This window comes from Geotrypetes seraphini, chromosome 10 (genome assembly GCF_902459505.1).
Source record: "Geotrypetes seraphini chromosome 10, aGeoSer1.1, whole genome shotgun sequence".
NCBI classification, from domain to species: Eukaryota; Metazoa; Chordata; class Amphibia; order Gymnophiona; family Dermophiidae; genus Geotrypetes; species Geotrypetes seraphini.
Window position 1 is genome coordinate 54,476,544 of NC_047093.1, and position 20,650 is coordinate 54,497,193.

At 41.9% G+C, this 20,650-nt stretch overlaps 1 protein-coding gene across 1 annotated transcript in view; it reads right to left on the reverse strand.

Moving 5' to 3' along the window:
- Positions 1–20,650, reverse strand: part of MED27 (mediator complex subunit 27) — a 426,900-nt gene that overhangs the window by 31,610 nt on the left and 374,640 nt on the right. The window contains exon 6 of the mRNA XM_033961506.1: positions 5,616–5,657. Within this exon, the coding sequence (XP_033817397.1) occupies positions 5,616–5,657 (42 nt within the window). The remainder of the gene's footprint in view (positions 1–5,615; positions 5,658–20,650) is intronic.

Genomic DNA, 20,650 nt, shown 5'->3' on the forward strand with positions numbered 1-20,650 from the left:
CAAAGCTCATACAAGCTCTAATCCCACCACTGCTGTGTCCTACAAGTCGCAACCTCTGGTGCTTAGACATAGACCTCCCAATCACATCCTTTACTTCCCAGCATATTGAGTACACTAAACTAAACTAAACATCATATGAATAAGATATAGCACAAGTCGTCTCATCTTAACCATACACAACACTTCCAATTTTGACAAAAGTGAGCCTGGATGCTGAAAAGCCAAATTAGTGGGCATTGCAAGGAAACTGAAAATCAAAAGAAGTCATTACTGGTCTGAAGCACCAGCTTGCCCTCAAAGTTTGCAAGTTTTCATAGTAGCTGAAAATCAAACCCTTTAAGAAATAAGAAGGAAATAAACTAGACCTTCTTTCGCACATTTGCATTTAGCTCACACCAGCTCAACAGTAACTCAAGAAATACTGGTTTTTCTTTTCATTCCCAGTCTTCAAAGGGCTGCCAACATGTCAGATTTTCAAGATAATCTTGATGAATATGCGTGAAATAGATTTGAATGCCTGCTACCTACATTGTATACAAAAGTATCTTAGGTACATTCATTAGAGATATCCTGAAAACTTGACCAGTTGGTGGTCCTCAACAACTGGAAGAAAAGACTAAGAATCTAGGGCAGGAGTGCCCAAAAGGTCGATCGTGATCTACCAGTAGATTACAAAGGCAACGCGAGTCAATTGCGGAGCCCATCCCGGGCTACACCATAGACTCGCATTGCCTTTGCACTCTCCCTGCTTCCCCAACGCAATAGGCCAGTTGTATGCAGCCACTGCACAAGCGCCGGGCCCACAAGCCTTCCCCCCAACGTCAATTCTGACATCGGAGAGGAAGTTCCGGGCCAGCCAATCACTGCCTGGCTGACCTGGAACTTCCTCTCCGATGTCAGAATTGCTGTGGGGGGAGAGCGGGGGGGGGGGGGGGAAAGGCTTGTAGGCACAGTGTTTGTGCAGTGGCTGCAGTGCCTGGCCTGTTGCGGCATTGGAGAAGCAAGCAAAAATCGGTGGCGGTGGCTTGGGGGGGGGGGGCAGAGAGAAAGACAGAAAGAAAGAAAGAAAGGTGGACAGGGAGAGAGAAAGACAGACAGAAAGTAAAAGGGGGACAAGGAAAGAGAAAGAGAGAAAGAAAGGGGGACAGGGAGAGAGAAAGACAGACAGAAAGAAAGAAAGGGGGGCAGGGAGAGAGAAAAAGACAGAAAGAAAGAAAGAAAGGGGCAGGGAAAGAGGAAGAAAAAGTTAGACTCATGGAGGAACTCAGAGAGATGTTGGTTGGAGAATAGAATGAGGTCTGGATGAGAGGAAGCATGCAGGAGGCAGAAATAAGGGACAAAATATTGGATACACAGTCAGAAGGAAGTACAACCAGACTCATGAAATCACCAGAAAAAATGATTTTATTTTCAATTTAGTGATCAAAATGTGTCCATTTTGAGAATTTATATCTGCTGTCTATATTTTGCACTATGGCCCCCTTCTACTAAACCGAGATAGCAGTTTTTAGTGCAGGGAGCCTATGAGCGTTGGAAGCAGCGCAGGGCATTCAGTGCAGCTCCCTGTGCTAAAAACCGCTATCGTGGTTTAGTAAAAGGGGTGAGGGTATATTTGTTTATTTTTGTATAGCTGCTACTGAGGTGACATTGCATATTTTAAAGTCATCTGGCTTGATCTCTTTGAAAAGAACTCCAAATATAAATGATAATTATCATGTTCTCTGCATACAGTGTGCTTTGTGTTTTTAAAAATTTTATTGTTGGTAGATCATTTTGACTTGGTCATTTTAAAAGTAGCTCGCAAGCCAAAAAAGTGTGGGTACCCTTATCTAGGGATTTACTAGCCTGCATTAAGAGGCAATTAACACAAATCATTAGAGTTATTAGTAAACAGGCCCCAAAGACAAGCAAATCTTGTCCCATGTTTGTACTTGAGGAAATGGAGAAAGAAGTGATGCCCATTGTTACAAGGAGCATCAGAGAGAGAAGCAGGATCTGAACTCAGGATTCCCTGGTTCTGAGCCAGGTTTTCTAACCACTAGGCCACTTCTCCATGCCACTTACTGAATTTTCCTTGGAGGAAGCTAATTCTAGCAGTTCCTCCTTTTCCACAGACATCTCTTCCTTCAAAGAAGTTGATGACTAGCCCTACCTATTCAGTGCACACATGGCCACCACTTCGTTGGGAACCAGTGACCAGACCTATGCTTGCTGTGCACTTCTGTTCCTTGGAGGAATAGCACTACCTCTTTAGTGTATGTCTTCCATGTAAGGAGCCAATAGCTAGCACCTCCTTCCTCCTCCTCCACCCATCTATGAATACCTCTTCTATGAAGGGAGTCAATGACTAGACCTATGTTTGCTGTAAGCATATCTTCCAGGCACGTGATTCAGTTTAATATATTTATTGCACCGGTTTGGATAAGCACGATTTGCATGATATGCTATCTAATATAGCCTGATATTCTCTGCAATAAACTTTTCAACAAGAAGTATATCTGAACACCAAAGTTGGAAATAAATACAACTTTTTAATTACCAAAAATCTCAAGTCCTTTTCTTAGCAATAATAAACTCAAACCTTTATTGATAAAGGATTATTAAGGTTAATTCAGTGCTGTACTACTTGCATTGCCTGCCATAGTGAAAGAAAGATTCTGCTAGAGAAAGAGAACTCTTTAATCCATTAATTCTTATCTATCTCCAGAGTAAAGGAAGGACTCTTGTACTCTCTTCTGCCCTAATTCTAATCAGGAAAATATTACCATCTGCCCAACTAGTTCTGTTCTTTGATCACTGGTAGCTTTATATTAGAGGTCAAATATCTTAACTTTTGTTTGCAAAGGATCAAAATACTTCTTTGTTCTGATAAAGCACTTATACACAAGTCTCTGCCACCAGTTTTCACTGTTAATGTTCTTGAGCTAGGTTTGGAGAACTGCTTCATTAATAAATCGCTTAGGTTTGAAACTGGAAAACGTTTTTTTGACAACATTTACTATTTATAGAATGCTTTCTTATTTCAAGATATTACTATAAGGGCTCCTTTTACGAAGGTGCACTAGGGCCTTAACGTGCGGAATAGCACGCGCTAAATTGCCACACGCACTAGCCGCTACTGCCTCCTTTTGAGCAGGCGGTAGATTTTCAGCTAGCGCGCGCTAATCCGGTGCAGGCGCTAAAACTGCTAGCGCACTTCGTAAAAAGAGCCCTAAATGTAGGGAGGTTAAGTCATTGTTTGTAGTAAAGGAACCTACATCTACAAATTTTGGGACAAAGAGAATAGATAGCTCCATAGCTAAAATAAAGGATCCTGCCTTGATAAATAACATGATTCTACCTGAACTAAGATCCACTCTGTTTGGAAGTACAAATGTTTTCTACAGATGTCTCCCAATGGATCCGAATCAAGTCTGTGCTCTTTAAAACTGCTCCTTCTGAAGCAGTTCTGTTCAAAATTTCACATGACTTCAAATAACCAAATATCTCACGGGCCGCATCAAGGTGGAAGAAGACATTTTCTTCTTCAAGGGTCCCGCGGCAACAAGGGGGCATTCGTGGAAAATCAGGGGTGGGAAACTGCACAGTGACACTAGGAAGTTCTTCTTCACTGAAAGGGTGGTTGATCGCTGGAATAGTCTTCCACTTCAGGTTATTGAGGCCACCAGTATGGCGGATTTTAAGGCCAGATGGGATAGACATGTGGGATCTATCCGCAAAGATAGATAGGGAGGATCACTGGAGTGGGCAGACTTGATGGGCCATGGCCCTTATCTGCCGTCTATTTCTATGTTTCTATTCTCTAAGCAGCTTTGGGCAACTTCTAAATCAAGCTGATGGTGGTACTCCCATTGGGACAAAATTGGCACTCGGCACTTGTTGCCTCCCACCCACTTTCAATACCTTGCAAGTATTACACAGACACGCTGTTCTTCGACAATATGTGGATTTATTAATGGCCGCAGCCATAAATGCCCTACCACAACATCATCTACAAACAGCAAATACCAACATACCAAAATTTTCACCATGCAGAATTTTGATACCAATGTATATCATCATATTTATTCGCCTGAACATTTTATATATATACCATAGGCACAACATCATATTGCTGCATCTCAATCCTTATACCCATCAACTGATCAGTGTCCTGCCCAGCATCTCTGGCTGAGCCACCGTTGTTCTCATGGGAGAGCTGTTCAAGCTGTCCCACCTTCTCCCCATCCCATTCAAGGAGGGGCCCTCCACCTGTCGGTTGCTGAAGTCATGTCACACGACCTCCCCGCCGTCCAAGCCAGGAGGCAAGCAAACCTCTGAGTGCTTACCTCACTTGCTTCTGCAAGGCTATATGTCGCCACATATTTTGCTATCAACAACTGTAACACAGTGTTCTTTCTTATCAGTATGCTGTGCCTATGACCCCACTAGGATTCTTTCTGCTGTTGTTGCATCTGCGGCTGCGACTGGTTTCTTTTGGGGTGGGAGGGAGGGAACGCCGCGACGCTCCCATGGTAAGGGCCAAATTGCAGCTTCCGCTACAGTTTGGGTCGCCTCCCCTCGCTCACCCCGCCCCCTGTGCCTACGTCCCTGACCCTGATTGGCCCCCCCCTCTTCCTGGCCCTATTTTTCTCTGCCCCGATTTTCCCCTCTCACTCCCTACCTCCCTTTCCCTTCCCCCCTATGCAACAACCTCAGCCATTTTGTCACCGCTGCCCCCTATAAGGTGGGGTGCTTGGGGAAAAGTAGAGCTCATGTACTGGTATATTGCAGACCAATGAACACACAGAACCCAAAAAATTGTATTTGTTAACAAATCTATCCATCCATTCAATGGACATGCCTCTAAGAAATTTGTTAATAATTGAACAGGTAAACAAAAGAGATCTCTTGAACCCTATTATGTTTGTTATTTAGTATAAGAAGTTCACATGCCAGAAAGGCTATTCATTTAAGAGGTACACCCTCTAAAACAGTGGTTCCCAACCCTGTCCTGGAGGACCACCAGGCCAGTCGGGTTTTCAGGATAGCCCTAATGAATATGCATGAGAGAGATCTGCATATAATGGAGGTGCCAGGCATTCAAATCTGCTCCATGTATATTCATTAGGGCTATCCTAAAAACCCGACTGGCCTGGTGGTCCTCCAGGACAGGGTTGGGAACCACTGCTCTAAAAAAACACTTTGACCCTTTTGCATCTAAATTTTGAGCAGCTGTTACAATAAGCCTACTGCTGCAGAGTCAGTGTGTCTCTGATATGAGAGTAGTACCACATATTCTTATCAACTCCAGAAATACTAAACTTCAAGAAATGCACTGTTCACCATCACAGAAATGTCTTCCTCATCTTCATAAAGAGTTTTTTTTTAAATGTTTAAGGACCTAAGAAGTGAATTTCACTATCTGCTTATAGACTTTATCTGTGCCTGGTCAACCAGTATCTATATTTATTGGCCAATTTGATATACTGGCCTTTGCAAACTGCATCAGCATGATTTCGATATAGTAAAATTAGTTAGAAAAGAACTCCACTGCAATTCAAAGAACAGCTTAATAGTAATAGTAAAGTGCTTGCAAGCAAGGGCATCTCCCACTGCTGGTTACTTCAACTTACCTTCTGGAAGACCTGGTAACTGGACTTGGACCATATGTCAAGCTGCACCCAAAAGAAGAAAATAAATTAAACACAGGTACATTATGTACTTAAACAGGGACAATAAATATTGGTCTATAATATGTAATCAGATCAGCAGTTCAACAGAAAATCAAGAATTCTGAGTGCTAGTGATATAAAATTCTAATATAACCTACAGCTGGCTGCATTCTGATTTCAGGTGAGATTTGCATAGTTTACTAGCTAAAAATAGCTTTTTGGTAACACAGAAAGTTACATAAGAACATAAGACAAGCCATAAGTCATCACACCAAGATCTATCAACACCAGCATTTTCTCTCTACCAGATAACAAGAATCTGGCACATTCTCAATTTCTTGCCCTGCACCACGTAGGAGCCATTACGTTCATTCAGCTATTTACTGGTTTTCTTGTATTTATACATCACAGATTAGGACCCCTGAGGAAGGAGTGTTTCTTTGAAACACGGACCGTTTTGGGTCCGGCCTTATCTGTCCTTTTGGATAAAAACTGTTTCTATGAATTCATTTTTATGTTTGTCTAATAAACACTTGGAGGCTCATAATCGAAAGAGAAAAACGTCCAAAAACCGGCCTAAGTTGGTATCTTGGGTTTCTGTGCCTATAAGATTGGTGTAGTGAGTTTAGATTGTTTGTTAATTTTTTTCCAAGCAGTTTTTGTTTGATCTAGGTTTGTTTGGCTCCATTTTCTTTCTAGTCATCTGCATTGTCTTTTAAGTTGGAGCAGTTCGTCATCAAACCATTGGTCTGATCTTCTGCTGGTTCTAGTTTTGGTTTGTAGTGGGCCTAGTTCATCAAGGATATTGGTGGTCATGTTATTCCAGTGAGAGATGAAGTCTTTGGGGTCGCAGTCCTGGATTGTTTCATCTATTTTTGTCTAGAATACGGGTGGCTTGATGTGTTTGCGTGAGGTGTATGTTATTTTTTTGGATTTAGGTGTGGTTTTGTTCTTGGTCCAGTTGATGTTGAAGGTGTATGTGTAGTGGTCTGACCAGAGGGATGGGGACCAGGTTCCATTGGGTATTTGAATTACTAAGGTGGGTGATTGGTGGGTCATGAAGGCTGCGATGTCAAGTTGATGTCCTTTTAAGAAGGATATGGCGATACTCGAGAGGGTTCAGAGGAGAGCGACACGTCTGATAAAAGGTATGGAAAACCTTTCATATGCTGAGAGACTGGAGAAACTGAGACTCTTTTCCCTGGAGAAGAGGAGACTTAGAAGGGATATGATAGAGACTTACAAGATCATGAAGGGCATAGAGAGAGTGGAGAGGGACAGATTCTTCAAACTTTCAAAAAATAAAAGAACAAGAGGGCATTCGGAAAAGTTGAAAGGGGACAGATTCAAAATGAATGCTAGGAAGTTTTTCTTTACCCAACGTGTGGTGGACACCTGGAATGCGCTTCCAGAGGGCGTAATAGGGCAGAGTACGGTACTGGGGTTCAAGAAAGGATTGGACAATTTCCTGTTGGAAAAGGGGATAAAGGGGTAAAGATAGAGGATTACTGCACAGGTCCTGGACCTGTTGGGATGCCGCGTGAGTGGACTGCTGGGCACGATGGACCTCAGGTCTGATCCAGCGGAGGCATTGCTTATGTTCTTTCATAAGTGGTTTGAGAGTTTAGGATTTGAAAGGATAAGGCATTGAGAAATGATAGACAGTTTTTTGCTGATCTTCTAGGTGTAAGTTTAGGTCTCCTAGGATAAGGTTTTATTCTGCTGTTAAAGAGTTTTCGTAAATAAAGTTTTCAAATTCGGGTCTTACTGTGGTCCAGTTTCCTAGTGATATGTAGCAGAGCATGCAGTTTAGTGAGTTTTTTAGTGTGGTGCTTGTGAGATGACAGGCAAGGAAGTCCATTTGTGTGGTGGATGTTTTTTTCTAGTATATTTAGGGTTAGGGAGTCCTTGATTAGTATTGCTAGTCCTCCTCCTCCTTTTTTTTCTCTGCAGGTCACTGTTATTTTGTACCCCTGAGGGCATACCTCTGTTATTCTAGAGTCTGCGTCTGAGGTTAACCAGGTTTCTGTGAGGAAAAGGCAGTCTAGGTTTTTGGTTTTTATCCAGTTTTTTATTTTTTCTGATTTAGGTCCTAAGGCTCTGATGTTTACGTAGGCACATGTTAGGGTAGTGATATCTGTTTGATGATTGTGAGTCGTTTCAGGGTAGATGAATGTTTTAGGAGGAGGTTGAGGTTTGGTCTTGGGAAGTGTTGGTCTTCTTTTCCAGGTTAGGGTGATGGGATGTTGAGTGCTGGTTTGGTGGTTTGAGCTTCTTGTTATAAGGGTTCTCCTGTTGTGGTGTTGGATATTGATTGCAGTGGAGATTGTGGGTGTGGTGGATAAGTTATTTGCTACTACTTTCCAACTGGTAATGAGGAGAATTATTAGTAGGGTGGCTTGAGTGTGTGTTTGTGGGGTTAGCTTCATTTTGGAGTCAGGTCTAGGGGTCTGGATTGGTTCAGAGTGTCATCTGTCCTGCTGGTTTCAGTGTGGGAGATAGATCCCACTGTTGTGTGGGAGATAGATCCTGCTGTTGGCCTTTTCAAATGTTAGAGCCGTAGGGGGCTTCAGGAGGCGGAGCTGGTCTCCCATGAGGCCCGAAGTCTCTTCCCTGTAGCGGGAGGGCTGGTGTGCATTGGGGCAGCTCCCAGTATCAATGGAGCTGCCCTGAAGAGAGGAGCCGAAGAAACTGTGAGCCGCAGGGGGCTTCGGGAGGCGGAGCTGGTCTCCCACGAGGCCCGAAGTCTCTTCCCTGCAGCGGGAAGGCTGGTGTGCGTTGGGGCAGCTCCCGGTATCAATGGAGCTGCCCTGAAAGGAGTTATTCATGCTGTTTTATTCACAGAGGAAGAGCACTGAAATTCTGAGGGCTTGCTCTTCCCAGACCATGGGAGCTCTGTCAATAAAACATATATGTTTTTTACATGGCTTTTCCTCGTCTGCTTCCACAGCTCGCCACTTGTATCTCCATGGTGATGCTGGAGTAGGCTCTATGACCAAGATCATGCTGAGCATCATCCATTAGGGAAAAATTGCTCCCGCCACAGTAATTTTTACTGTGGTATCAGAGCGTTGTGCATTGGGCCTTGAGTCAGCTCAGAAAGGATAGAGTGTGTCAACAGAAGTTTGCAATGGAGTGGTTTGTACGCTGCAGCTGCTGAATCTGCATCTCTCATAGAAATATACTGGGGGGGGGTATACTTTATTTCCCTGGAAACTCACTGGCCCGTTTTCAAAATCAAGGTTTCTCTTTGCTAATTTATCCTCCATGCAAAATTTAGCCCTATTCCATTAAATTTTTGTATAGTTAATTTGCCCCCACACAGATGGATATTTTTGACCCCTTATGTAAAATTTCTTTCCAGTAATTCATTGGATTAAAAAGAATAAAAATACCTCTACTATACCATACAATCCGACAATCCATTGCAGAAACATGACTCTAGCTGAAAGCAGGCATGTCAGCACATTCAGGCAATAGCATCGCCTGACTGGCCAAATGGCCTAGCTGGCTCTATCTGATGGCCCGCACTCAGGATTTCCTGACCTGTAATATGCATTAGCACTAAAAGCAGAAGCTCAGAACCTGCATGCTCTAAGAGATATGAGAAAGGGGCTGCAAAAAGGCTGGAAGGACACCTTAGCTGGCTCTTAAGTGCAAGTATGTCAGCTGATTTCCTGCTAAAGTTACAGGGAAGAAAGCCATTCCAACAGGCATTTGTTGGCTTGATTTGCCTCCCCAGAGTCAGTGTGGGTTTCCTAAAGTCATTTGTACTGGATTGTGCTGATCGTTGTGAATATTTAGCAGCTCCAGCCTCTCTGTCTCTACAGTAAGGACATTTCTGCAAGGTGTCTGCAAACCATCATGTGATTCAGTAAAAAGTGACACAAAGGTCCTTGAAGTATGAGGGATCAAGAGTTCTTGTTCCAATGGAGCTTACCCTCTCAAAAGGCTAAGGGAGATTCAAAGATATTTAGAAAACAGATTTTGATTACTTATCAATAAAGCATAAATGTAAAAATTTGAGACATGCCTGCAGCCACCACCACTGGGGTAACAATCATGGCAACAGATTTCAGCTGTTATTGTAAATCTGATGTAAATGATATACCGTATATACTTGAATATAAACTGATATTTTTGGGCCACAAAGATGGATGTAGGGCAGAAAGTAAAAAGAAAAACAGCTAATGGATAAGAAGGCCCTGGAAACATAGTTAAGAACACAGACAGAAGGAAGTGCAACCAGAGACCGGGAAAGGATGATTAGAAAAATAAAATCACCAGACAACAAGTGTAGGGAAAATGATTTTATTTTCAATTTAGTAAACAAAATGTGTCAGTTTTGAGAATTTATATCTGTTGTCTACATTTTGCACTATATTTGTCTATTTTTCTGTAGCAGTCACTGAGGTGACATTGCATATTTTAAAGTTATCTGCCTTAACCTCTTTTTTTAAAAAAACAAAAAACAACCCAGAATATAAATACAGTGGAACTTTGGTTTACGAGCATAATTCGTTCCAGAAGCATGTTCGTAAACCAATTTACTCGTGAATCAAAGCGAGTTTCCCCATAGGATGTAAGGGAAACTCGCTTGATTCGTTCTACCTACTCCCCCCTTCCATGGCCACCGGTACTGCTCTACCTTACATCCCCCCCGAGGACACTGGCGCTGCTCCACCTTACCCCCCCTCCGAGGCCACTGGCGCTGATCCACACACCCCCATGATACAGCATCTCCCCTGCTCGCATCGCCCCCCACCGCAATCTGGCATCCCCCACTCACCCACCCAAACACATTCTCTTACCCCTATCTGGCACCAGCACCAATGCACAGGACATGCCGGTGCCGGAGCCTGAAGATGTTCCCTCTTTCTTGTGCTGGGCCTTGAGCATCTGCACATGCTCAAGGCCTTCTAGTTCTCGCTCTCTCCGAGATTCTAGGAGATCTCCAAGAATCTTGGAGAGAGCGAGAACTAGAAGGCCTTGAGCATGTGCAGATGCTCAAGGCCCAGCACAAGAAAGAGGGAAGATCTTCGGGCACCGACACCGGTATGTCTTGTGCATTGGTGCTGGTGCCAGATAGGGGTAAGAGAAAGTGTTTGGGTGGGTGGGTGGATGGGGGTTGCCAGATCGCGGCAGGGGGGTGATGCAAGCGGGGGGATGCCGGATTGCAGGGGGGTGCTCGTAAATCTAGTCAAGCTCGGTTTCCGAGGCGCAAACCATGGCACTCATAAACCAAGGTTTGAATGTAATTAAAATTTTCCTCTGTGTACAGTGTGCTTTATGTAGTTTAATTTTCTGGTTACCATTATGTATTGTTAATAAAATTACATTGTATGTATATGAAAAATGAATAGAAGAAATTGCATTACAATTAGTACTATTACTATGGATGCAGGGTCTGGGGTGGAGATTAGGTGGTTGATGGTGGGGTGGTTGGTTGATATCTGTTAGACTTAGGGGGTACTTGGCTTGAAAAAGTGAGAAACACTGAACTGTACTACCCCCCCCCAATGATCAGCGCTGCTTTCCTACTCCCAATAACTGGTGCTGCTCTCCTGCACTCCCATCACCATCTAATAACCACTACTATTCTCCTGCAACCCCTCCGATGGCTGTTGCTACCCCCACCCCACCTCCCGATGACTGCTGCTACTATCCTGCACCCCTGGCATTGATCCTTACCGCTCTGGCACTCAATGAAGCTGATGTCGAAACTCTGTTCTGAGCCAGTGCAGGACTCTGAGCATCTGCACATGCTCATTGCTTACCGGCTTCCACCAGTTCTGGGAATCCCAAAGACGGCAGGAGCTGGGAGGCACAGATGCTCAAGGCCCCAAACCAGCCCAGAACAGAGTATCAGCATCAGCTTCTTTGACTATTAGAATGGTAAGGACCATGCCAAGAGGGAGGGGGAATGGAGGATAGTAGTGAACGATAAACAGTTTATTTTGCTTTGTCCTCGAGCTTTCTTTCTTTTAAAATTTCCACAGAAATTTATAATTCTTTCCATCTTCTAAATATGTATCTTGGGGCCCTTCTCATTTATCTTCCTTTTTGACAACTAGGAGAATCTCTGGGATTGCTTCCCTTGGAGCACAAATGGGTTTGGGTAGTAAAATTTATTTCCTTAATCAGCCTGTGGTCTTGTTTTTCATTTGTTGTTGTTGTATTTAGTGTTTCCTTGTCTCCCCTATGATTTGAACCTCCTAATATTGGGGGACTTAAACAATATTGATATATGTATGAAACTACAAAAACCAGACCAGCTCTCTATTCTCCAGACACCTGAAAGGTTTCAGGCTAACTGAACCCCTTATGCCAAGTGTTTGTTTGTATGTTACAAACAGAGTGTTGCATCAGTAAGTGGGAACTCGTGTGAAAGGTTTTGTCCGAATTCACCAGGTTTCAACACCGCCAAATGCACAAACGTGCTTGGCAGACATTACCCACTCACATCATTTTAAAACACTCTGTGGGCTAATCTAAAAAATCTATAATTCATAGTGCACCGCGGAGAACCAGCTTTTGATCCGTACTGTTTTGGGAGATGCCCCTGAGGTTGCCCCTGACGAAGGACACGAAACAGGGCTCTGTAGGGTAATCAGCTGTCACCCCGCATGAAAAAAACAAAACAGTGGTTTGCAGATAAGTTCTTGTTTTTCCGCCATTTTATTAAGGGTTTAAAATTCACCAGACTTTATACTTCTCTGGAGTTTTTCACCAATGTCATTTAAATGTTGATTTATTTATCTGAATCTTATTTAAATTCAATTCTCCACACTATATAGACACCAGGGTTTGGGGCGATTGATAACAATTTTTGCATTAATTTATAGCTTAAAGAGAAAAAGTAAAAAAGCAGTTAAAAAAAATTTTTGCACTATGAATTATAGATTTTTAGATTAGCCCACAGAGTGTTTTAAAATGATGTGAGTGGGTAATGTCTGCCAAGCACGTTTGTGCATTTGGCGGTGTTGAACCCTGGTGAACTCGGACAAAACCTTTCACACGAGTTCCCACTTACTGATGCAACACTCTGTTTGTAACATCCAAACAAACACTTGGCATAAGGGGTTCAGTTAGCCCGAAACCCTTCAGGTGTCTGGAGAATAGAGAGCTGGTCTGGTTTTTGTAGTTTCAAGTCATTTTGACCCCTCTCATTCAGAGTAAGGCTCTTATTTCTAGGATATATGTATGAATACTTTCCTATCTGATTTTTTCTTAAGCTTCCTTTTCTTTGCAGCCATTATTGATAGTATTAAAGAGAATGAAAATAGCCCCTTCCCCACAAAAATGATAGTAAGAATGCCTGAGGATATCTCCCTTAGTTCTATTATGGAGGAGGTTTGCTAGATGGATGGAACTGAACACTAAGGGGATGCGTATTATCTGGGGGGCATTTATTTTATTGTTCGCAAAATTTTTGTTAACCAGGAAAAAAAGAGAAAGAGGTAGGGCTTTTCTACTAGAACAAGGGAATTATGATGGGAGAGACTGTTTATCTAAACAGATATTGTTTGTAAATGTTGGATGATTTTGTGCTAATAAAAATATTTAAAGTTAAAAACATTGTGTTAAAATTTATGGCAAGAATGTCTAGTCTTTGTAGATTTACACACCAGGATTACCCAAATTTCTAATCTGTTTATATTCAGGTCAATATTTTCTCTTTCTTTTTGGAGGGAAAAAAAGGTCACCTTGGTTTATATTCAAGTACAGTAAATACGGTATCAAGTTCTAGAGTTTGAATTACCCCAAATTGGCTGCAGTCTGCATTCTTAATTTTATTTCTAAGCATTCCAGGGATTTTAGGTACCGTCCTACTCCTAGTTCCATTTTTAATGCAAATTTTTACATTCTTAAATATTTTGACAAATACTTATAATCAGCATTCTGTGCAATGCATCATATATTTGAGTTTTGCATATTCTACACTAACATCAGGGTCAGTTCTCAAGTGCTCATGCTATGTTCGTACTCAAAGTATGTTCAGACACTGCCACCTTAAAAAAAGAGACACATTTTGTTGCGCTCCATTTGACATTATATCATTTCTGATCTCTGCCAGTGATGGAGAAATTACATCACCAAGAGAAGTCCTTTCCACCCCACTAATGTGTGATGACAATCTTTGTTCAGGCTCATTTCACTATCCAGTTACAGGGGAAGGAAAAGCATGCAGAGAAACATAGCGTATGAGGGCAGAAGAGAAGCATTAGGTGCATCTAGTCTGTCTATTTTCAGTTCTGTTGCAATGACAGACTCCAGGTAGAGCTCTGGCTTTCCTCTCCACACAATGGAGAAGTGCATGCATACTGATCTCGTGCATATTCACAGATTATTGAAAGCTTCTAGACCGCTACCAATGATTGGGGAGTCAATTCAGAATATTTTGCATGAATATCCTGAAAGTCTAAGTGGCTAAGTACCTCAAGAACTGCATTTAGAACCACTGCTTTAGGGAATACAGTTTAGGTCCTTCAATCTGAAGTCACTTCTGCCACACACAAATCAATGAGGGAAAAGGAAAGGGCACAATTGGGTGTAAAGGGCAAATGAGGTTTAGATAGAAACTGATCAATCAAAATCACCCAAAGGGTAATGGACAACAATGAAGGGACATGTACACCTAGAAGAATCCTTAAGATCATAAAAATCAAGCTGAGCTGTTATTCAATATTTAAAGCAATCAAAAATTGTCACAACTTCCCATGCAGGCACCGTAAATTATTCCCCTGCTGCTCCCATTACAACCCTTTCCATAAAATACGGTTGGGTTGTAAGGAATGCATTGCTGCTTGTCTATTATTCTTCAACTTTTCACTTTCAATCAAGACACACATTTGTAACTAAAAAAAACCTGCTGAAAACAGAATTTCAGGGAGTCTTCTGCATGTGAATTAAATTTGATTTTTTTTTCCAATCCTCTCACCCCCACCTTTCTTCAGCATAAGCAGAGTAACAGAAGACCATTTTCTGAAGGTCGCCTGAATGATTTCAAAGACGACAGCAAATCAAAATGCTCTATGCATCTGATATCAAATAGGGCTGTTGCTACCAGTTATTAGAAATATCGGATTCAGCCCCCCCCCCTTCCTCACACCTCCCCCCAACAAGCACATATCCAGCTTTGAAGTGGAAGGAATGCAGAGAGGAGAAATTACCCAAGAGACATTTCTGGCAGTCTTTGAAGCTTGCCTTTGATACTGTTATTTCTTTCCCTCTCTGACTGTAGGATTCTAAAAGCTGCTTTTTTGCCATGTTGATATGGGGTAATTAAGAAAGTCATATCATTAACAAAGACCTGCACCCCTCTTGGTAATATATTTAACAGGAACACTTACACTGTACTTCATTTAGTTCAGTCTGACAAAATATAAGCATTCCAGCAAAGTAATGACATTACATTGTTACACAGTAAATGTTAAGAGTACGATTTTGGGTTTCAAAAAAGGGATTGGACGAGCTCCTGAAGGGAAAGGGGATCCAGGGGTATAATTAGAGGGTTACTATACAATACAAAACGCCCTTGAGTAATAGATCACTACAGGTCCTTGACCTGGGGGGGCCGGCGCAGGAGCGGACTGCTGGGCGTGATGGACCTATGGTCTGACTCGGCAGAGGCAATGCTTATGTTCTTAAAAGCCTATCATGCCCAGTTATTCTGTCCAAACTGGTATCAATAAAAGTGGCCACCTGCAAGATTTCTCCTTATCCAGGGTAGTCTTTTTGCCTTCCTCCTTTATAACTCACCATCTTAGACAAAGAAACTTATAAATGCTCCATGTCGTTCCTTCCAACACCCCCACTTTTCCAATAGAAAAACATAGGGCTCTGTAATCATCTAAAAAGCTGCAACATACAATTTCCTAGCTACTCTGCACACCCTGTCAGGCAGACTTGATTACTTGAAGTCTGTGATTCTGCTAGAGTTTTAGCTAATAACAGAACTTGCAGCCTGACCGAGAGACAGACCCAACTGCTAGTTTGATTCTACCTTCTTAGTATCATCTAAATATTTATCATTACTAGGAAACTTCTTGTGTCCCCTATGGAGTCTATCAAATGGACCCAGATATACAAGTGTCTGCATTTCTGCTAGGAAAATACTTCCTGGTGGTTCACATAAATAAACACAGAAAATGACAGCAGATAAAGACCATATGGCCTCCAGTCTGCCCCTCCTCTCTAGGCCATTTCACACATCTACTACCCTTTTTATACATAAGTATTTTCTTTGATTACTCCTGAGTCTTATCACCTTTCTCCTTCATCCTATGCCCCCTCATTCCAGAGCTTCCTTTCAGTTGAGAGAGACTTGCCTCCTGTGTATGCTACAGAGGTATTTAAATGGATTATATTTCCCCTTTCCTGCCTTTCTTCAAAAGTATGCATGTTAAAATCTTTAAGTTTTTCCCCATATGCTTCCACAATTTGTACTTTTGCTTAATCTTTGTAAACCGCATAGAACTTCAAGGTATTGCGGTATATAAGCTGTTATTATTATTATTATAATTGATCATTTTAGTACCAAATGCCTGGGCATTTCCATCCTATAGGATTTATAACTTTTTGAAGGTGAAGTCTCCAGAGTTGTACACACAGTACTTTAAATGGGGTATCAGCAGAGACTTATAGAGTGGAACTATCACCTCCTTCTTCCTGCTGATCATTCCTCTCCCCATGCACCGAAGCATCCTTCTGGCTTTTACTGTGTCATATTTTATATCTCTTTGGCCAACTTTAGATAATCAAGTACAATTAGTCCAAAGTCCTGTTCTTTATTCGTGCATAGAAGTATTTCATTGTCCGATACCAGTGCTCCTGAAGTCCTCTGCTGTGGCCCTCAAACGGCTGATATGTTCCTCAAGTCCTGCAAATTCAGCAAGTTCAATCTTGTCCATTTGGATAGTGCATTAAATGCCTGAAAAAAGGACTGCCGTAGGTTGAGTATGGATGAAGGTCGGTGTAGGGCACATGTAGCTCCTACTATGCCTGTGCTGTATGTACATAAGGATGTAGGACAGATCAAAGGACAGGATTCCTATTTAGATGCACGTATACTGCAGTGGTATGACAAAGTTAGAGAAACCATTTTCAAAGATATACAGTATAGGTTTAAATGTGTAAGCCTGAAATCTTTTGGTGATCCTAATAGCCTTCTTGTATTCACACTGTAGCCCTTTACTCAAAAAAGGTTGGATACCACCACCTTATACAGTCAACTCCGCTTAAGTGTAAGACCTCTGGACCACACCGCCACGTATGCTTAAGCGGAGTGTGCGCTTAATAGTCAGGCGGTCGTTTAGCCATTATCGGCAGCTACCTGGGGCAATGGCGGCAACAGCAAACAGTGCTGAGAGGAAGGTGCTGGTGAGTGCTCGGCACGTTGGCGTAGGTCTCTTGTCTACTTGCTGCCTCGGACGGTTCATGATGCTGTGACATTCCGGGGAAGGGGTGGGGGATGGTAAATGCGGTGCAATAAATACAGAGGACCTGTGATTGCATTTAACCGGAGTGAATGTAACGTGAACGAATAGAGGTGGGACCTATGACATCAGTGTGCATAAGCGGATTGTGTGCTTATCAGAAGTGCAAATATTCGGAGTTTACGTCCATTGACTTTAATATAAAAAAACTGGGACCATGGTGGTCGGATGCGGATAATCGGAGCATGTGCTTATCCAATGTGCATTTAGTTGGAGTCGACTGTACTATGTCATTCCCTTTGGGTTTTGTGGAGTCCAAACATATGACATTGCATTTTTAAAGCATTAAATCTTAGTTGCCAAATTCTAGGCCATTCTTCAAGTTTCACTACATCCCTTCCTCATGCTATTCACAGCACCCTATTGCAGATTTTGTTATCGTCTGTAAAGAGGCAAACCTTCTACAATATCACTCATAGAAACAAAAAGCGCTGGACCAATGACCAATCTCTGCATCCTTTCCTCAGAGTGAATTCCATTCACTACTGCCCTTTGTTGCCTTTTGCTCAATCGGTTTCTAATCCAGTTAGTCACCTTAGGGCTCATACTAAGGGCACTGTTTATCACCACTGGGCACACAAACCAGCCAATTTATTTTTTGGTGGGAGTAGGAAGTGGAAAGGCTTGAGGCAGTTATAGATTGTCATCCTATAAGAATAACATGCCTAAGATGGAACCTGCAGAAGCTGCTTTTCATTATTTTTCTATTTACGTGCATTGGGCTTTGGTGATTTTCCACACAGTTTTTGGCAGTCTTTGAAGCTTTAATGCATGGAATGTTGAACTTAGAATATGAGGGTGATAATATTGGAAATTTCTATTGTTATTCTTCTGAAGTAGCTATGTAGATCTAGAGGTCACCAAAAGTGGCTAGAAATTACACCCCAAACTCAAGAAAGTACTTCTGCATTATCCCAATCCAAATAAGATTATATATAGAATAGTATTGTCATCTATTTTTACTTATCAGGCAGCCAGTTGTTGGAATTTACTACTAACAGAAATTAGATGTCAAATTAATTATGGAACATTTCATAAGGTTTTGAAAACTTTTTTTTATTTTGTAAATTTGTTATTTCGCATTGAGATAAGTAATATTTGTGCTCTGTAAAGTCCTAGGAATGCCTGGTTTCTTTAATGTAAGCCACACTAAACTCAAAAGGTTAGTGTGGGGTATAAATGTCTATGTAATGTAATACTGCTTTTCAATTTTCCAAGTTTAATCAGCGTTTGGTAAGCTGCTCAATTAGAGACCTTTCTCAGCCTTTATATTTTACATGAAGGGAATTTAAAATCAGAAGTTTGTGCACTTTTCTCTGGTTACTCCAAGTTTTGTCATTCATTAAACTAGTATTAATTGAGCCTAGCCAAGAATAAATTAAGTGAGATTTCAGGAATGCTGCTATTTTGCCCTCCTCTCTTTAGATGATGGGATCCAAGGGATGGCCCTACTCATGTCAAAGCAGAGCCCTTCTATAGAACCCAAGGTTAAACCTGGAGTCACCTAATAACAACGGGTGACAATATTATGATAGAGTGTCTCTCAGCCTGCAAACGTAGGCATCTCTCACCATGTGTCTTTCAATCTTTCAGTCTGGGACTGGATGTATTTGTCTGTTGGAATGTGAACTTCTTGGTCTGTTGACATTGGAGCATATGCATGGGTCTCTTAGTTTTAGATTAGGAGTGTCCAACCTGCGGCCCAAGGGCCGTATGCGGCTGCTGCGGCCCAAGGGCCGTATGTGGCTCCTTGAAGTATTTTGTGCGGCCCTGGTCGAGGGCGATGCAGTGTTTTCCTCTGCTACCCCCTGGTGTTTACCATCTTGCCGGCTCTCTCCTCTGTCTTGCTACAGCGTTTACTTGTTTGTGCAGCCCCAGAAACATTTTTTCCAGCCAATGCGGCCCAGGGAAGCCAAAAGGTTGGACACCCCTGTTTTAGATGTTTCTTGGTCTCATATTTTCACATGCGTGTGTTGAAATGCTGCTGTGGTGTCTGTGCACAGTCCATTTTGCAAGGCAACCTTCTCTCATTATAACATGGCCTTTGGGTGAGAGGATATACATTATTCTAGCAGCTCTAATGACTGGTTTTCTTCTTTTGTTTTAATTTGATTCATACAGTGAGCAGGTTTGTTATTATGTTAGATTCTAATGAGCAGGGGAGAGGTTCTTGTTACTGATAAGTGTAAGCTAGGGATGAGTGTCTCAGTGAAAGACAGCAAACAGCAGCTGAAAACTGTCAGGCCCCATTAGCGCTTCTGGATGTTCTATAGGCACACAGACCATATATATTTGAAAGAGATTAGAGTTCAAGCAGGATAAGTTGGTTATGTAACATATCACTCATAATATAATTAGTTTATTTTATTCTTTGTTATTGTGCAAATTAGCACAAAAGCAATACAGCAAGACAGTAGCAGCAATCACAATTGCAGATCTTAAGAAGCCACCTTCAACAAGTTTAACATTTTCCTGTCCTAGGAAAACACTGATACATTTCCATATGGAAGAAATGTTTTACATGCAAAAAAAAATGAAATTGCTTACCTGTAGTAGATGTTCTCTTCAGACAGTAGGATTAATCAGGAACATAATTGTGTAACATCTTTGCATATCGTTATGATGGAACTGCTATTCCAGAGCCTAGAATTAGTGTAAAACTCTGAGAATGGGTGGTCTTTTTTGCACGCAACAGTTTTCTTAGTGCCCTCAGTTTCAAAGATTAATGCAGCTTTCAGGGAGATGAGAAAGAGAGCATGCCTGATTGATCCTGCTGTCTATACAGAACATCTGGTACATGTAAGCAACTTTTGCTTTTAACTGACTTGATTGCTCCTCAACGCTGAGAAAGTTTATGATGCGAAAGATGGATTGTGAAAGATGATGCTCTGTTATCCACCTCTTTGTTTACACCTTCAAAATATCTAATAAATTGCCTTGCTGAACCCACTAAGCTGTGTCTATCTATTATGATTCATAAATTTATGGTTGATTATACCTTCAAATATTTTGCTTGGCACTAACATTATCCTCACCATTCTATAATTACCCCAAATTGGTGTTACATTGATCACCCTCCTGTCCTCAGGCATGATTGTTTTTAGTTGCAGGTTAAAGATCATTAATAATAGGTTAACGATTTCATATCTGAGCTTTTTCATGACTATGGGGTAAATATCTGGTTCTGGAGATTTGTTGCTCAGTTTGACCTATTAAGAGACCCTTTTACAAAGGTGCGCTAGCATTTTTAGCGCACGCACCGGATTAGTGCACGCTAGCCGAAAAATTACCGCCTGCTTAAAAGGGGGCGATAGCGGCTAGTGCGCACTAAAACCGCTAGTGCACCTTTGTAAAAGGAGCCCTAAATCTTCTTTCAAGCAGTGATATACTTTCGTTGTTTTGAATCATCACCAAATAATGTTTCTAGGCAAATTTAGTTTTCTGCTATTACCTTATCCACTCTGGGCATTCCTTTTACTCCTTGGTCGTCCAGAGCTG